Genomic DNA, 18,831 nt, shown 5'->3' on the forward strand with positions numbered 1-18,831 from the left:
TGAAGAAAGAGTAGGGGCCACATTAATGAGGAGAGCAAAGGGCACTGTCAGGTGAGATAGTAAAGGCTAGGTAGGTTTGGAGAGGAGATTAAAGACTCAGCCAGGGAGACAAAGAGTCAGGGTCCCCTGGTGTTGGCAGTGTGACTCCTGAAGGGCTTTGAGGAGGTAGTGTTTAAGAAAGAGCAGGCTTGAAGCAAAGTGTCACCATGGGCTACTCAGGGGTGATAGTACAGGCCTTTAATCCTTGCACTTGCAAGGCAAAGATCTCTGTGAGTTCAAGGTCATTCTAGTTTGCATAGTGGGTTCTAGACAAGCGAGAGCTACATAATGAAACCTTTTATCCAAAAAGAAAAAGTAGAAAATGATGGCGGGAGATACTCAAGCAGCCATGAAAGCTTGGGCGAGTGCACCTGCCTATATATGTACCCACCTGTGCACACGTTCCACACACACACACACACATGTATGAGAATACAAAGAGATCAAGTCCTGTGGGATGACAGGTGGCTGTCATTTCTGTGTGGCCTAGGTGAATAGGAAGGAGGCATGCCTCTTTCAACAGCCAGTGTGGCTCCATGGCATGAGTCACGGCTTGCCAAAGGTCCATTGGTAATCAAAACCCTTGCTTCTACTTGTGGGACATAGTCCCTGGTCTAGCTCTGTAGACACACTGGTTTCTAGGACATCTTTTGTCACAGTCTCTGGCTGCCAGTCTGGGCCTGTGCATCAGGGCTTTGGAGTAGGATCTGCAGAAGGGCTTTGGAGGAGGGCCTGTGTCAGAGGGAGGGAGGTAAGTGCTATTCATATTTTCACTTTGCCTCTGGCCCTCCCTGACCTAGTCAGAGAGCGCCCTGCAACATCTGGGTTCAGATTGTATCAAAGTCCTCTGCGGCCAGCCCAGGTTGACCTCATCGGCCTCATGTCACTGCAGACTGGAATCAACTTTCAGAGGGTCACATAAATGCAACCATTCACGCTTTGCTCTTCTGTGCCTGGCTCCTTTTGTCCAGGTCATTGAAATGTACTGGGATTGCTGTGTGGAACACATTCGTTCTTTTTTCATTGCAGTGTAATATTCAGTGAACAATGTTCCAGTTTCTTTACCTATCAGTTGAAGAGCAAAGCTGTTTCTGTGTTTAGCAGTTAGGAGTAAAGCGGTCGACTCTACATATCAGTGCCCAGGTTTTTGTGCAAGACCGTTTTGGTTTACTTTGATTACATACTTTGGAGTGGAGTGGCTAGGCCTGATTGATGGTTTTAGTGAGACCGTGTCTGGACTAGTGTGAAAATCTCAACCCAGTGGACAAAGCCCTTCCTCCTGTTTGATTCTCCCTCCTCTCAGTTACCCCACTGTCCACTTCTTCCTTTTTGCCTCCTCCAGTTCTCCAGTCAAGTTCCTAGGTAACTCCCTAGAGCAGCGCTTCTCAACCTTCCCAATGCTGCGACCCTTTAATACAGTTCCTCGTGCGTGGTGACCCCAACCATAAAATTATTTTCATTGCTACTTCATAACTCTAATTTTGTTACTGTTATGAATCATAATGTAAATATCTGTGTTTTCTGATGGTCTTGGATGACCCTGTGAAAGGATAGGGGTGGAGACTCACAGGTTGAGAAACGCTGCACTGTGTCCTTAGGCTACAAAGAGAGTATCTCTTGAAGGGAGGCATTGTTGAAACACTGGCCAGCATTTTGAAGTCAATAAATCAATTCTTTCCAAATTCTGAGGATGCATTATGTTAAGACTACATGGGTACACCTACTGGACATAGAATTTATGTGTGAGATCAAAATAAATATCAAAATGAAAAATGTTGCAGTCTCCAGAATTATCAGCTACAAAAGTTTTCTGAGTATTCTAAAGAAGATGGCTTAGTGGCTGAGAACACTTAGTGCTTTCTACAGCCCCAAGCATCCTCCTCATGCAGCTCACAACCAGCTGGCAACAGTGTTTCTCTGTATAACAGTCCTGCTGTCCCAGAACTCACACTATAGGCCAGGCTGGCCTCGAACTCACAGAGCTCCACCCACCTCTGCCTCCCAAGTGCTAGTATTTTTAAAGATTGGGATGAGATCATGAGGAAATTTTAAAAGGAAGCAAAGTTTAGAAATCATACTAGAACATTTCCCCAGAAGTTCTACCCTTAAAGGCAGCAATAATTTACTGCTAGATATTCCTATAAAACAAGCTTCACGTGAACCACAATAACAAAACACACTGAGAATTGGAACATAACTTCTAACACCACTGACAGACATAAAACTTAAGGAAAAAATTCAATGGAGCAGACAAATCAATAAAGAAATAAACCAAGAAAGAAACATAAAAGATAATATTTCAATAGTCAGAATAAATCCAAATACATCTGTGGTGGGCCACTGTCCAGGTGGCTGGATTTGGAGTCAGCTGAAGGCCCACCTCTTAGTTTATCCATGATGCTGTTTCCAGAGAGGCTTAAGTGAGGAAGAATGACCTGCTTCAATGTGGGTGGTGTTATTTCATTGGCTAGAGCCTTGAACTGAAGGAAAAAGAAACTCGAGGAAGGAAGCCAGTGAGCACAGCGTGTCTCGATCTGCTTCAGGGGTATGGATGTAATGTCAGCTGCAGCCACATGCCCTGAACTGTGAAACCGGTCAAAAGCTTGTGCTGGGAGGTCATAGGCAGTCTGGCTGAGGACAGGGGGATGGAGTCAGCACTTCAGTTCTGCCGGATGGCTACATGGATGTAATGCTCCCGGTAAACTGTCTTCTAAATAATCGTGTTTAGACACAGAGGATAGTGTTTACTAGCTTTGGTTGGAGAAGCTCCCCCCACACCGGCCAGCAAGTGGTGGTAGCTGAAAAGAATTATAATTGGTCAAAGTGAAGAGAATAAACCATTGTGCAAAGCTCAGCCACAAGAAGGGCTGCTGTTATCACTCCCTCAAAGGCTCATGGCACATCAGGGAAGATGGGGCAGAAAAAATACACAAAGGTGGGGGGAAGGGTGGAGGGTGGTGAACACTTACTTTCAGCCATGACATGGCCACTGCACTCATAAACAAGATCTGTACAGCACTGGGCCTGTCAATACCTTGGCATGGCAAGGAGCCCACGGAACTCTGCCCCTCCCTGAGGATTTATGTGCTGTTAACATTTGCTAGAGGGGTGAGGAACACTTTCTTCAACAGTGAGGGAGGGCCATTGGCCGGATGCCTGTGCTCCTGCAAGATACCGCTCACGTTCCTATAGGCAATTCCAACAAAACTCACTGGGTCTCTCTCTCTCTCTCTCTCTCTCTCTCTCTCTCTCTCTCTCTCACACACACACACACACACACACACACACACACACACACACACACACACACACAATGAGTGTCCTAATGGCAACTCTTATAACCTTCTCTTAGAGCTAGTTGATCACGACAGAAATGGTGCTGTGGGGTGCTGTCTGGGCTCCAGAAGTAGGCCTAAAGAAAAGGACAGCTTCTAGTTCCCATTTCTCTTCTGGAGTTTGCTCTTTGGAGTAGGCTGGCCTTGAAATCACAGAGATCCACCTGTCTCTGTCTCCTGAGTGCTGGGATTAAAGGCTTGGGCCACCATGCCCATCCCAGTTTCCATTTATTTTTTTAAAAAATTTTATTTATTTTTATTTTATGTGCATTGGTGTTTTGTCTGCATGCATGCCTGTGTGAAGATGTTGGATCCCCTGGAATAGGACTTACAGACAGTTGTGAGCTGCAATGTGGGTGGTTGGAATTGAACCCAGATCATTTGGAAGAGCAGCCAGCACTCCTAACCATTGAGCCATCCCTCCAGCTTCCCAGGTCCCATTTCTTAAAGTGGGATTTTTTTTTTTTTAAAACAGTTTTATGCTGCTGTCTGGGAAATTGACTGTCATGCTGGAAAGGTGGCATGTTGCTGCCCTTGTCATAGCTTAGAGTTGACTCCGCCTTACCAGTCTCCCATGACTGTTTACCAGTCATGGGAATGGAAAATCTTGGACAACTCCCAAAGGATTGGACCACCAGCTGTGGACACTCAACTGATCTTAGACATTTCTAGGAAGCAGAGGGCTCTCTGGTGTCAGGCTCGAAACCATGAAATCATGGCTTCAGACCTCTCCATGAAATTGGGAGATGGAAGCAATGGAATTATTAGCCAGCTGTGGTCACACACGATCGTCCTCTTTGGGCTCAGTGATTCTCAACCCTCCTCATGCTGTGACCCTCTGATACAGTTCCTCCTGCTTAGGGGACCCAGGCCATAAACCTACTTTCACTGTTACTTCATAACTGTAATCTTACTTACTCTTATAAACAGTAATGTAAATATCTGTGTTTTCTGATGGTCTTAGGTGACCCCTGTGAAAAGGTCATTCAACCTCCCCCCATCCCCTTCAAAGGGGTTGGGACCCACGGGTTGAGAACTACTGCCCTAGAGAGACAACAGATAACCCTCATCCTCGATCTAAAGCCAAGCAGCTTCTAGCAGCCTTGCCAGGTCTCCTGAGAGCCACTCTGCAGCCAGGAGCCTCTCCAGGTGCTCAGGAGGAAGTTGGGCAGATCCAGCAGGTTCTTCTCTGGGTTCATTTGTCCAGGTTGCTTGGCTGGACTCCATGAAACTCTGGCTGAGAAAGTTTCTCCACTGGTGTCTGTCTTTTGACTGACTTTGGTTCTAGCCAAGTCCCAGCGGAATAAAGTCAACCCCTACCGCCTCCCTTTGGTTCAAATGCCTGAGGCAAAGCTCTATAGTCACTTCCCAAGACTTCCAGAGCAGAAATAGAACAAATGGCACCAGACCAGAGGGCTGACAGGGACAGCACAGTAGAGGGGGCTGGAGCTCTCTATCAGCTTCAGATCAGTGCCCCTTTGTCTTTAGAAAGGCAGTGTGGTGCACAGTAGAATATTGGCTGGGGGCAGGAGTTGTGGGCCCAGTCCCTGGGCTTTCCTTTTAGGTCAGTCCAGAACTCCAGGAGTAAGTCTGGCCTGCTGTGTTCTCATCTGTAGTCCTCTCTGAGTCCTCTCCTTTTGCTGGCCTTTGGGTATGGTTTATTCCTTGTTGCCCAGTAGGACCATGCCATGCTTGGACACCAGCATAGACGACAATAAGAAGAGATTAGTAGGGTACTTCTAAGATATGACAGGGACAGCTCATGGTAATGTGCATGGTGATGTGTGTGTGGTCAAAGAAGGTATTGTTCATGTTTTTCTCTGTGTGCCTATGTATGTGAGCATGCGTGAGTGTGTGACTATGTGTGTGTATCTTTAGAAGTCTTATAGAAGTGTGTCTATGTGTCTGTGTGTAGCTCTATGTGTGTCTGTGTGTATGCATGTCTATGTATGTTTATTTGTGCTTCTGGGTGTCTATGTGTGTCTGTATGCAACTCTATGTGTGTCTGTGCATATGAGTGTCTGTCTATGTATGTGTCTCTGCACACCTCTGTTTTGTGTGCTTGTCTGTATGTTTGTGTGCCTCTTTGTGTACACATGTCCTTCTGTCTGTCTTGTATGCTTGTCTGGGTGTGATTGTTTCTCTCTGTGTGTGTGCATGTGGCAGTTGTCAGGTTCAAAAGAAACGAGGGACAAATGGCTATCTATGGTGCCTGTTAGCGTACTAAAGTACATGTTGGCTTCCGGGCTTTCTCAGTGACTCTTAACTCTTCTCACCCCGCCCCTACACCAAACCTCCCCAGCTCCTGGGCTTCCTCTCCCCCAGCTCCTCATTCCCGTATAACCCTGACATTTTGGCCATGTGTCCTCCTTTATTCTCCTCTCTCGGTCCCCTCTGCCTTGATCTCCTTTGCACTCTCTCTTTTCTCCTTCTCGCCTTCTCCCTCCCTCCCTCCTCTCATGGCCTGATCCGGTCTGCTGGCCATGTTGAGTCTACTACTCTCTCTCTGCTCTGGATTCTTCCAGATTCCTTTGGCTATTCTATCCTGTCTACGATCAAAGCCTTCCCTTCATTCCTTGGATCGGCCATGTCCTCAGTTTATACAGAGGTTGCTCCTGTTCTTCCCTGGACCTTTGGAAAGAAAAATTCCTGCAATATCGCAGGAGAATAAGCGGTGATGCAGACTGGATCTGAGTGGCTAGCCTCTGGGGCTTGGAGTGTGACTTGAAAGACTCATTCCTAACTGTCCCCCTTATCCTCAACCCCACTGCTCCAGCCCAATTTGGGATGCGTGTCAGCCCTGATCCTGGGAAAACACCCTGGGGCTGTTCCTGTTGTATTTAGTTGGTTTTAATGTTTCAGTAAATTTGCACTGAGGATATGGTGGCTGAGTTGGCTCTAGTGACGCAGCGAGACCTTGTAGTCTGATGAGTCCCCACCTGGTACAGATCCCTCAGTCTCTGCCAGCCTCTTCTTTACCCCATCCATGGTGACCTCGGGTTTCAGGTCGTGCTAAGCAAAAGCCAGGGGCAGACATTCTGGATGCTCTGTAGGAATTGCATCGTGACAAGGGAACCCCAGCAACTCTTGCTGCCCTCAAGGCAGTAATTTGGGTGACCCTGGATAAAGTCACAGGGGCAGGGGGCAATACAAAGATACTTTCTATCTGCTTAAGCTTACACAGATTTGGTTTCAGTTACTCTGCCTCTTCTGTGGAAGCAGTTTGATACTTGGCCAACCCTTCTGCACTTTGGTTTCTATGGGAAGGGAGGTGAGAAATGAAGACAGGTGGTGGTGGTGGTGGTGGTGGTGGTGCTGTGTGTGTGTGTGTGTGTGTGTGTGTGTGTGTGTGTGTGTGTGTGTTGTGTGTGTATGTGTGTGTGTTTGTGTGTGTGTGTGTGTGTGTGTGTGTGTGTGTGTGTGTGTGTGTTCTGGACTGGACTGAGTCCCTTGTGCCTTTTGAGGAGGGCAGGTCCTCTGAGATGTAACACCTAAGGTGGGAGTCACCTGCTTGTGTCTGTGCCTTCAGGAATCCACTCTCTAGTTCTCTCACTCTGCCTTGATTCCTCCTTCATCAGGAGCTACTCAGGCCTCTCCTTTGTCCTGAGTCTGGAAGTCAACCCTATCACCCATCCACCCCTACCCCTGACCATCTCTCACCCCCACCCATCCCTGTTGTATTGGCAATGGAAACACTTCTCTCGGTGGCTGTGAATCATCACATTCCCACAGCGTGCTCATGCTCTGTTGAGAGAGGAGGGCTGGTTGTTGTCCTGGGAGGAGCTACACTGTTGCTCTTTGCCACAGGTGTCAGCTGCTCTCTCCTAGCAGGAAGTTGTGACTGAGAAAAGGGCAAAGGACAGTCTGAGGCAAGATCAGAAGATGGGACAAAGGAAGGTACAGATGGCCTCAGCGAAGTCACAGGAAATGAATCATGACATGCGCTAGTTCAGATTTTTAATTCCCAAATGTCCCAGAAATATCTCTGATTATTACATGTTGAATAAAATGTATATTGATTTTAAATGAAATAAACACTTCAAATAAGTTCGCAAATGATCTCGATACTTGGGCTTCAGGATGCTTTTGTACCCCAAATATGGAGGAGTGCAGGGAGAGGGGTAGGGATGACTTGTTTTTCTGCCCCTAGAAAAGCATTGCGCGCGTATCTTCTAATCCGAGTCCCTCCTTTTCAAAATGTATTAAGCAATCACATGCAAAGTTGTGATATATAAAGAATAATCAAGGGAACACCCAGGAACCAATCCACTACCCAGCTGGAAAAATGACACTGGAGCAGATCAGAGGCTTCCTCCACCCTGTGGGGTGGGGCGCACTCCCACCATTCCATGTGTCTGCCAGGGAAAACCCAAGCCAGTGCAGCCCTGGATGTCAACATGCCTCACTCTTTTCCGCATAGGAATGGATTTCCATGCTATAGCTGGTAATATCCCTAATGTCTTAGTCTATAAATGATATCCTTTAAGAATATGCATTCTATAGTTGGATGTGGGGTTAGGGGTTTGAGGTTATCCTCAGCTCCATAGGGAGCTCAAGGACAGCCTGGGCTACAATGGATCCTATCTCAAAACTAGGAGCAACAAAACCATTGAGTGGTTAGTTTGCTACAAACATGTTCTCCTCCCCACCTGCTCTCCTTGAAAGAGTCACATATCTTGGTAAATCTGGATCTGGTTTGTTTGTTTCCATGGTGATGAACAACAAATCTAATGCATTTGCTAGTGGTGGTATAATAAATATGAATGCCTATAAAACTAAGTGGGCAATCTTAATTTCCCCATAAAATATTAGTCACAAGAGACACAATATCCTCTTAGGGCAGGTGTGGTAGCACATATATTCATTTCCAGCACATGGGGAGCAGAGGCTGTTGAATCTCTATGAGTTCAAGGCCAACCTAGTTTACATAATGGGTTCCAGGCCACCTAAAGGGCACATAAGACCCAAGAGAGGGAGGGGAGGAGCAGAGAGACTAAGAATATTCTAGGCAAACTATAAAAAAATGTATAGGAACTCTGTAGAAAGCTGTAAAGGTCATCACAGACAAAGAATCAAAAAATGGAAGCATCATACCTGCCCTAAGGGGAAAATAATACTATAACATCTTTCTGGGTCAATCCATACATTTAATACAATCAAATTTCCAATTAAAAGTTTGGGGAGTGCTGGTCTAAAATATTCTAAAATTTATGCAGAAGACTGAAAATGAAAAAAAATGCAGTGAACTTAAATGGATATAATTAAGGATGAAAAGTAATTCTAATAGTAATTCTATTAACTCTAGTAAATTTAGTTTAAAGTTATAGCATTTAAAGCCCAGAGAGTCAGAAAGTCAACCCATTGGCACTTGTGCAGGAAATTTACATATGAACGATATGGCTTTCCCAGTAGGGGAATGATGTCGATGATAAATTATACTAGAAAAATGACCACTGTGCACACCTTGCCACATGAGGAAAAATGAACTAAACCTGGAACCCGCAGGTTATTATTCTGATCATCACTAACGAGGAAGTGAGATATGAAACGGAGATGACACTAGGTATGATAATACCTATAATCCCAGGATCAGGGCCTTGAGGTCATCCTCAGCTACACCGTGAGTCTGAGACCAGCCTAGGCTACGTGAGACTTGGAAAGGAGCAGGTGGAAGGTCTGGATGGATGGCTTGGTGGTTAAGAGCACTGGCTGCTCTTCCAGAGAACCCGGGTTCAATTCTCAGCACCCACATGGCTGCTCACTGCTGTCTGTAATTCTAGTTTCAAGGGATCTGGAGAGGAACAGACACACATTCGGGCAAAATACCAATACACCTAAAGTAAAAATAAATCATTTTCAAAAGGTAAAAGATCAGTGGAAAATGTAAAGTTTAAAACTTCTTTTTTAGATTTGTTTTGCTGTCTTATGTATATGTGTTTTGTCTGTATGTGTGCGTCCCCTCTGTGTCCCCCAGTGCCCCAGGAGATCGGAAGATTGTGCAAGTTACTCTGTTGCCATGCCCGGGTTCTGAGGACACCTGTAATCCTAACTGCTTGCTGAGCCTGGGAGAGCCCTCCCTGGATGCCTGGTGTGGCAAAAGGTAATTGTAGCAATTGCCAACCTAGCCTGGGAAAAAGTTACTTTAGGGAAGCCTTGGTCCCTGGAAGTGAGAATCTGGGGTGGGGCAGTCACTCACCTTTCTCAGAGTTAGCTCTCTAGCTCATCTCTCTAACTTAGGCAGAAACATGGATCCCTTTATCCATGCTGGCCAACGTACCCTCCCAAGTGGCACAGAGGATATCTAGGGAACACCTGCAGTGTGGAGGTGGGAGATACCAAAAGCAAACCAAAGATACCTCTGACCAAAAGCCTGAAACAACAACAAAGCCTGCGATGACAACTTCACAGATGGTTGGAGAGACAAAGCCCTCACCGACAAACATAGAGGACAGTGCATTGGAGTCTAGCTAGGTAGCGTTAGGCAATTGTTTTCTCTGATTCATTGTTTCCGTGTGCAAAACTGGGTCAATAACATTCATTTCACAGGATATACACTCAGAACACGCATGTGTTCTCTCTGTGTCTCCATGTGTGTCTCTCTGTGTCTGTCTGCCTGTGTCTGTGTCTGTGTCTGTCTCTGTCTCTCTCTCTCATACACACACATACACATATGCACTGGTTGCAATGACTACCATGCAGAGTCTGGTATATAACACATTTTAATAGCATGTAGAAATCAATGGCTTTATGATTTTTTCCTTCGAATAGATGGAAGAAACTAATATAAGAGAGCCTGAATGACAAGAAACCTAACGCTTAGGTGGGCTCAAGACCTTAGGGAAAGCTTCAATCATTGACAGCAAAGATATTTGAATGCCTCCCCAGGGCTTGGAACTACGTTATAGATTCCAGATACCAAAATGTATGTGCTAGCTGTGTCTCCCAGTGAAGTAGATTTACTAGATAAAGAGTAAATAAACACCAACCATTATTAACAGTAGCTGTGCAAGTACTGAGCCGGAGAACAGGGCACCATGAAGGACCACGTCAGGGGCGACCTGACTCTGGCTAGGGGAAGAATCAGGGTCTCCCAGAGCAGGTAGCCCTTATGCTACAGCTGAAAGATTAGCTGTGTGGACACTGCAGAGAAGAGCCTCCCAGATAAAGAATACATCACACGAACTGAGAGGCAGGCGAGGCTGGCAGGCTTAGGAAATGGACACCTATGTCTGAGGCACAATGAAGAAGGAGGTGAAAAGTAGCCCGGAAGGTGGGTCATATGACTTTGAAAGCCATGGTTAAAAAAAATAAATAAATAAACTTGCGTTTTATCATAAGGGATGGATGCCATTGGGAGGTATTACACAGCAGAGGTGAGGATGTAAGAGCGCTCTGCCTGGGGGGCAATCTACAGGCTTGACAGGATGGCGAGCGGAAGAGAGGTTGCAAGTGGCTCAGGCAGAGAACAAGAATGATGGCTCAGGCCGGGATGAAGGATCACGAGGAATGATAGGATTCAAGGCTGACTGAGAAGGACCGAATACATATGGTGATGGAATGGACAGAAGGATGAGGCAGAAGGTATCCATTAAGCTTCAGTGACCTGGTATGACACAGATAGTTCTGAAGGAAACTTCCTCAGGTACCAAAATGAAACCTGATTGAGTGGCTGAGCCTTGAGCTGGATCTCAACCTGCAGACAAGGTGTGGAGGACAGACTTAGACTCCAGGAGGGTAGGCAGCAGAATCTGGAAAACGAGGTGGAATGAGCTTGCCTCACTATGCGTAGGTGGCCCAGAGTAGGGCAGGCCTTGCCAGGAGGGAAGGGTGTGAGCTGTGGACCATGGGGTGTGAACCTTGCAGGGTGGGAACTGAGGTGTGGCCTCCGGAGTGCAGATATGAACTTTGATGGTGGAGATAGTGGGGAGCTGGCAGCTTCTCCAGGCAGCAGCTGGCCAAGCCAGCATCTTCCGGGGAATGAGGAAGCAAGCTGGCCTGGAGAGTCAGCATCCTGAAAGTACTTCTGGACCACCTCCTCCGTGCTCAGAAAGATAGCAGCGTGTGCTGGGATGCTTAGAGAAAAGCACTCTTGGCTGTTTTTGTAATGAACCAGCAGCACACTTCCTTACTGATTCATTACAACCTTGTCTGTTTCTTCCCATTCTACTTGTGCATTTTTTTTTTTTTTGGCTTTGTTTTGGGGGAGTTCTTGCTATATGGCAGAGGCTGATCTTCAACTCCCAATAATCCTCTTCTGCCCCTCACATGGCAAGACTGTTAGTTGTGTACCACTGCACCCAGCCTTCCGTCCCTTTCGATGACTCTTCTGCAGTCGGGTGTCGGATGATAGACAACAGGAGAGTGCAGAACTCTGCCTCTTCTGTCGCTGCCGTCTCCATTGCCCATCTCACCCTGTGCTGTGGCTTTTAAAGCTGTTGGTATCTTGTGGCTGGTGATGAAAATCAGTTGGCACAGTGCTAGCCTGTCAGATGGGGAGACGATGGGTTTGACCTCTAGCGCCTCATAAACTGGGTATGTGCACAGGCCTGTAGCCCAGGCACTTGGGAGGGAGAGGCAAGAAGATCATGAATTCAGGGCTCCCCTCAACTACACAGCAAGTTCAATGTCAGCCTGGAATGTATGGGATCATGTTTCAAGATGAAAATTCTTCCTATTCTGCTTCATGACTTCAAACATATTATCTTCCTACTAGGTTCCTAGCCTGTCAATTGTCTACATGACATTTCTACTTGAAGGTATTTCAAATTTCAGATGTCCAAGACACGGACTGGAGGTGTGGCTCCATGATCTGACACTCGTCTAGCATGTGCAAGGCTCTGGGTTCAGCTCTCTGCACTACAAACAAAGCTAAAATGTCTAAGACAGAGACCTCCAGTCCCCTTTACCCCAAGCCATTTCAACTCTAGTGTCCCTCACCCAATTAATAGAACCCTGCAGTTTCTAAGGCAAAAAACTAAGCAGTATCTGTGATTGCTTATTTCAGAATCAATGTATCGCTGAATCTTGTAGGTTCTATTTTCAGAAGAGGTCAAGAGTCTGCTCATTTCTCCCAGCCCTAGTCAGGCCACCAGCCTTGGGTCACAGCTAAAGCTGCCATATTTGTTTTCCTTTCCCAAGTGGCACCCTCTGCTGATGTTTTAACACACAGATGAAATTGCCCTTAGGCTCTCTTTGGACACAGAAGGAAGCCAAGAAGGCTGCTTCTGCAGCATCTGGGCCAGACTGTCCTACCTTATCTTCGACCACTGACATCCTGATCTCTTCCCCTGCTTTCTGCCCACAAGACACCCTGGTTATCTGTTTCTAAAACCAATGAAACTTGTGCCTACCTCAGGGCATTTTGGGAACACATTCTAACCATTCCTCTCATCCTGAAGATGCTCATTTAAATGTTAAGAAAATGTCTGTCAAACCGTCTCTGCTGCTAGTCACTTGGTGACACACACTTTGTCCTGTATATCAGAATAGTACTATACGTATTCTCATGTCCTATCATCGTACATGTAGGTTGCATGAGGGCTGGATCTCACATGACCTGTTCAGTGCTGTCTCCCACTCCTGAAACAATCCCAGGCACACAGTGGGAACTCAGTAAATATTTGTTCAATGAATGAAAAGAAAAAAAGCCGCCTCTGATGTGCTTCCTGGTTTTCTCAGGAGAATGTGGCAAGCCCGAGAGGAGTTACCCAAGAATATAGGGCAGGGAATGTGACTCCAAGGAGGGAGGCCCAGTCAGCCTGATGATCTGGTATTTACTGGAGGATATATGCTGTCCGGAAAGAATGGTTTGCATGGGTGGTTCTACACAGAACCCTCCAAAGGCCAAAGCAGAGAATGGAGAAGAAATCGTTTGAGAATTAGTGAGCTGTTCCTTCAAAAGCTACCATGTGATTGTTATCGGGGACTCCGTGTATGACAGATGTGCCCATATGTCCCCAGTCACACACACCCCTGCAGAGCTGGCTGAGGCTAGTGGCCATTTAATCACCGCACATTTCACAAAGGTCTTAATGGACCTGACCAGTCTCTGAAAAATATCATGGAAGTTGACAATTCATTCTAGAACCAACTTCACTATAGAGTACCTACTGTGGAATATTAGCCAGCCATAAGGGTTGCAGTCATGAAGTTCCGGCTTCATAGCTCAGTGCTAAAGCTCCTTTTTTTTTCCTACCATTTTTTGATGCCCTTGGTTTGATGTCCACTACCACACCCATCCAGAAACACAAAAATGTAATTATGAATGTTAAGCTTTAATCTAAAAAACACGGTAATTTCAGCATAAAAATACCCTGGGATAGGTATGCCCAAATATTATAAGCATAATTGTATAAATATTATCTAAGAAAAACTCGAAGGTGGATTATCTAGGTTGAGTGGTTTACAGTAGATCTACCTCGACATCCCAAACATTTTAAGATAACTATGATTGATGACAAAGAAATATTTGCAAATAACTGGTACAGGAGTTTGAATCTTCTGAACATGAAGAAATGATAAATGTCTGATAGGTACATCTACTTAAGTGTCACACTGTGTCCCATAAATATATGAAGCTGCTATGTGGTAAAGTATTTTAGGTTTGTTTAGGTTTATTTGTGTGTGTGTGTGGGGGGGGGGTGTGTGTGTGAGATGTTGAGGATTGAACCCAGGACCCTATGGAAGTAAGTTCTGGCTAAGTGCTCTGCTAACCTAACCTCCTGATATATTTAATTAGTTAAAGATCCGTTTTAATTATGTGTATGTATTTGTGTATGGGTGTGTTCACATGAGTACAGGTGCTCAAAGGGAACCTCACAGTTATCCTCCTGTACTGCAGGACAGCAGAAGTTATCTCATCCCTCTTGTGCAGTTACTCTCCTTTGCCTGTTAGCTACCCTCCCTCCATCTTCCCTACCTGGGCTCCAGTACTCAGTACAAGGTGTTTGTGAACTAAACTGGACCTCCTGGAGGAGTACATATGCTACTAACTGCTGAGCCATCTCCCCAGCCCCCTCCAGTGTATTTCTAAAAGAGACTTTAAGTTGGGCATAGTGACACAGAAACAGGCCGATCTGTGGGAGTCAGAGGCCAGTCTGATCTACACAGTGAGTTCCAGGACAGCCAGAGCTGAAGCCGGTCTTTGATACTTTGTGGAGTCTTCCTTTTCCCACCCTTTTTCCCTACGCCGCCCTCTGATTTCACTCCCCATCACTACATGGGAGAGAAAGAAGGTTGGAGGGGAGGGAGATAGATGGAGATCTCTGAATCTAATTTCTTTCCTTTTGTTTCTTCTTTGAACAAGAAGAAGTCTCAATCAACCAACCCCCTGAATGACCACTAACCACCAACCCTGTGTACCAAAGCTCTAGTATTTTTATACCCTCCAAAAGTTCCCAGAATTCCAAATGTCACTCAATCACAAAAATTATCTGCACCAAAAAAAAAAATCATGTTTCTGCTGGAGCACTAGGCAAATCATAGTTAGCAGCTGCGGACAGAGTCCCAGGCAGTCCAAAAACCTTGCACCTGGGATTAAAACAAAAGTACATTTTTTTAAAAGATTTATTCATTTTAGTTATATGAGTACACTGTTGCTATCTTCAGACACACCAGAAGAGGGCATCAGATCCAGTTATAGATGGTTGCGAGCCACCGTGTGGTTGCTGGGAATTGAACTCAGGACCTCTGGAAGAGCAGTCAGTGCTCTTAACCGCTGAGCCATCTCTCCAGTCCCCAAAAGTAAATTCTTATAATATTTCTATGTTTTTAAAGAAACCAAACATCGAGAATTCTCATATACAGTGCTATGTAGAAAAAAACCTTATCTTAAAAAAATAAAGAAATAAAAACCAAAAAAAGAAACTTTGAGCAAATCTTAAGTTTAATTAAAAATTAGACAATATTAGATGAAATGTATTTTATTGTACTAATATTATACATGGAGTGGTATTCATAAAAATTAAATAATAAAATGAAGTGTATGAAGTGAAATGTCTTTCTGTGGTGGTCTATGTCCCAGATAGGTGGCCTCTGTCCTATGAAGCAGGTGGAGATAAGGGCATCACAGCACCGCCTCATTCCTGAATCCCAATACCATGTGTGGAACGGCAAAGGCAGAAGAGAAGAAACATAAGGATGGCCTCCATTGTCCCTCGGGGACTGGGGCCCTGTACTAAGTAGCTTATCAACTTCTTACCTGCTATTTCTCCATAGATAAGGAAATAGGAAGACCAAGGAGTCAAGGAGCTCTTCTGAGACAACAGGATGTCACAGATGACAGCAACGGGTGGAGTCCCATCTGATTCCCAAGCATGCACCCAGGCTCTCACCCATTCCAAGGAGACCAACACTAAACCGCTGGGCCTTACTCCTGCTACTACTTTTTAGCTGCATCTCTGTGAAGTGAGTCAGGAGGCATAGGATGCTGGGCAAGCAAGGAGAGGCCAGTGACTTCCTTAACGAGGCAAAGAGGAGCAAGTCTGTACCAATCCCTGCCTCTCCTTTTTTGCATATCACAAGAGGATGCCTCGCTGGCTTCCCAGACACAAATCTCTGGGAAGAATGTGGTACAAGGAAGAGGAAGGAGAGAAGGGATTCACTAGACCTAAGGAATGGTGGCACTTTGGGGATGGGGAACTGGAGGCCAGTGTGGGGCAGAGAAGTTGAGGGAAATCCTGGGGGGTCTTGGCTGCTTATCATCTATGACTCGGAGAAGGGTCACCTTAAGAAGTGCCATGCCTAAGCTTGCCTAGCAAATTGCAAGGCCCTGGGTTCGGGTCCCCAGCTCCGGAAAAAAAAAAAAAAAAAAAAAGAAGCCATACTTCTAGAGTATCAACGTGGTTAAGGGTGGAGCCATGCTCTCATCAGGGCTGGGTACCCACAGCATCCCTCGCAATGCTAGGATGCATTTATGAAGCAGCGTCTTCTGGAAACAGGTATGGTGACCCTGTGGTTGAGGCTCAGGATGGATCCACCAAGCCAGGGGCCAGACAGAGGGGAGAAGAGAGAACAGTAAGGTCTGTAGGAGGTGAGGGGTCCATAGCCTCTGCCTCGTGAGTGAAACCTAGGCCAGGCTCACCGCTGTCGAACTCAAAGTGTGAATCACCATTTCTTCCCAAATCCCTGGCAGTAAACAGAGGGAAACAGAGAGAGATAGCTGACACCCTTTGGCTTTTGTACAGTACTAAATTTATCAGATAGGACTTATTCAAGATGTTACCTTCCCTGCCCAGTAGGCAGGGCTGTGAGAAGACCAAATCAGAACATTCCCTCAAACTCTCTCTCCATTGCATGTTGCCACATGAATGGCGCTGCTGTGGACTGTCTATTTGAGCACTTGGCACGGTGTGTACCAGGCACAATGCTAGGCCCTTCACAAGCACGACCTTATTCTTACTTCTCATTACCTCATGGATACCCATCTGTCTTAGTCTCTGTTCTATTGCTGTGAAGAGACACCAAGACCGTAGCAACTCTTACAAGAGAAAGCATTTAATTGGAGACCGCTTTACAGTTTTAGAGGCTTAGTCCACTATTAGCACGGCAAGAGCATGGTGGCAGATTTTGCAGGCATGATGCTAGAGAAGTAGTTGAGAGTTTTATTCTGATCCATAGATGGGGGATGAGCTGGGGGGAGGTGGGTGGGGTCGGGGACTGGTCCTCCCCGGGCTTTGAAACCTCAAAGCCCACCCCCAGTGACACACTTCCTCCAACAAAGCCACACCCACTAGTCCTTCTACTTCTACCAAAGAGTTCCACTCAGGGGTGACTAAACATTCAAATGCATGAGCCTATGGGGCCATTCATATTTAAACCACCACCCCTGTCAAAACTACCTATGTGACCTTGAAAAGGTCCCTTAACCAAGAGGAAGACGGCTGCCCAGTTCAGAGCATTGCTGCTCTTCCAGAGGACCTGTGTTTGAACACTCAACTGGAGCTGTAACTCCAGCTCCAGGGAATCTGACTCCGTCTTCTGCCCTTGTGGATAACTGTGCACACATGACAAACACTTACATAGTCACACACATATACAAAGCTTTTTTAAAAATATCTTTAAAAAAAAAAGATGCCTAGTATCTCCAAGCCTTAGAGTCTCACCAAGTGCATGAACCCCAGCCTAGCAGAGTATTGGATACATAGAAGGCACTTGGTAAAAGGTTAGAACTTCTGTTAGCCGCTTTTCTGAACACAAAGAGGTAAGGACAAGTAGGGTCAGATGGGGTTGAGGCAGGGACACCTCCAGAAAAAGAAAGAAATGAACAAAGGCTGAGCTTTAAACAGCAAGAATACATGTGATCTTATTCAGAGTTAGGAATGGGGGGGGCGGGGCGGCGGTGTCACGTTTAAGCGGAGAGGATCCCTTCCCCCCTCAGAAAACAGACATACCTGAGAGCCGCCAGAAGCCATGGGAAGTAAAGGCGGGGGCACAGCAGTCTGTGGGTCCTGTGCATCTTCAAAGTCATTGCAATTTCTTCCTGGCCTGCTGTCTTCTTCCCCTTGGGTGTTCTGTGGGACAAACATGCTGGTCCCCAGGCCATGGTGGCCTTCCGAGGCGTGGGTCACACCAGCCATGTCCATGTCATTGGAATGTGGAATAGACTGCGTAGAGCTAGAGCTGATTCTTAAAAGCAAGGTGTCCTCTTGGGGGCAATTCTCTCGGAATTTCAGGAGAGGTTTGTGACAAAGGAAACGTGCCAGCAGGTTCCTCTTGGAGAAATGTCAGATGAATTATTAAGGAGGGAGGGAAAGAGATCACAGCTTCGCTAGAGGAGCTCCGGAAACATTTCGAGCAACCCAGCGGTCACTAGTAAAAGAGAGGTTCCCTGCTGTGCAGAGGGTCAGCGCAGCAAAGACTGCACCGCCCACACCACACCACTAGGTGATGGGGGACCGGAAGACCGGCATTGCAGAGCTGCGATTCAGGCTCGGGGCTATCTCCAGTTCTGCATTGTAAGAGCTATTTTTAAGCGTGAAACTCAATATATTCCAGAGAAGGGAGGGGGGATGGCGAAATGACTGAAGCTAGCAGGCTCTGAACGAGACTCACATTCTCGGTCCGTAAAGCCATTGCTCCTCAGTTGTTACTCCGCACCAGCTATGAAAACAAATACCCACCTCTAGGCTCTGAGCTGACGGTGGAGACTGGTCATTAACCCTGCCTCTCATTTCGTCTAGTTTGATAAATGATATGATGAAGTTTAAAGAGAATGCACCATGGTATTATGTTTAAAATCACAAAAACAAAAGCAAGCCACGTCCTCTGGAAGAGCCGCAGACGCTCCTGACCACTGAAACAGAGCCACCTCTCCAGCGCCATCTTGCAGTGTTTTGACACAACGCCTTTGCTTTGGTTTTTCTTTTTTTCCTTCCCAATTTTTTCAAAAATACATTTTACATCCCAATCACAGCCCCCCTCCCTCCTCACCTCCCAGTCCCACCCTTACAGATCCCTT

At 46.2% G+C, this 18,831-nt stretch overlaps 1 protein-coding gene across 1 annotated transcript in view; it reads right to left on the reverse strand.

Moving 5' to 3' along the window:
• Pla2g4e (phospholipase A2 group IVE) overlaps positions 1–18,097 on the reverse strand; it is a 65,141-nt gene extending 47,044 nt beyond the window's left edge. The window contains exon 1 of the mRNA XM_032903993.1: positions 17,765–18,097. Within this exon, the coding sequence (XP_032759884.1) occupies positions 17,765–17,956 (192 nt within the window). The 5' untranslated portion in view covers positions 17,957–18,097. The remainder of the gene's footprint in view (positions 1–17,764) is intronic.
• Between the last annotated feature and the right edge of the window lie 734 nt (positions 18,098–18,831).

The sequence above is a fragment of the Rattus rattus genome, chromosome 5 (genome assembly GCF_011064425.1).
Source record: "Rattus rattus isolate New Zealand chromosome 5, Rrattus_CSIRO_v1, whole genome shotgun sequence".
NCBI lineage: Eukaryota > Metazoa > Chordata > Mammalia > Rodentia > Muridae > Rattus > Rattus rattus.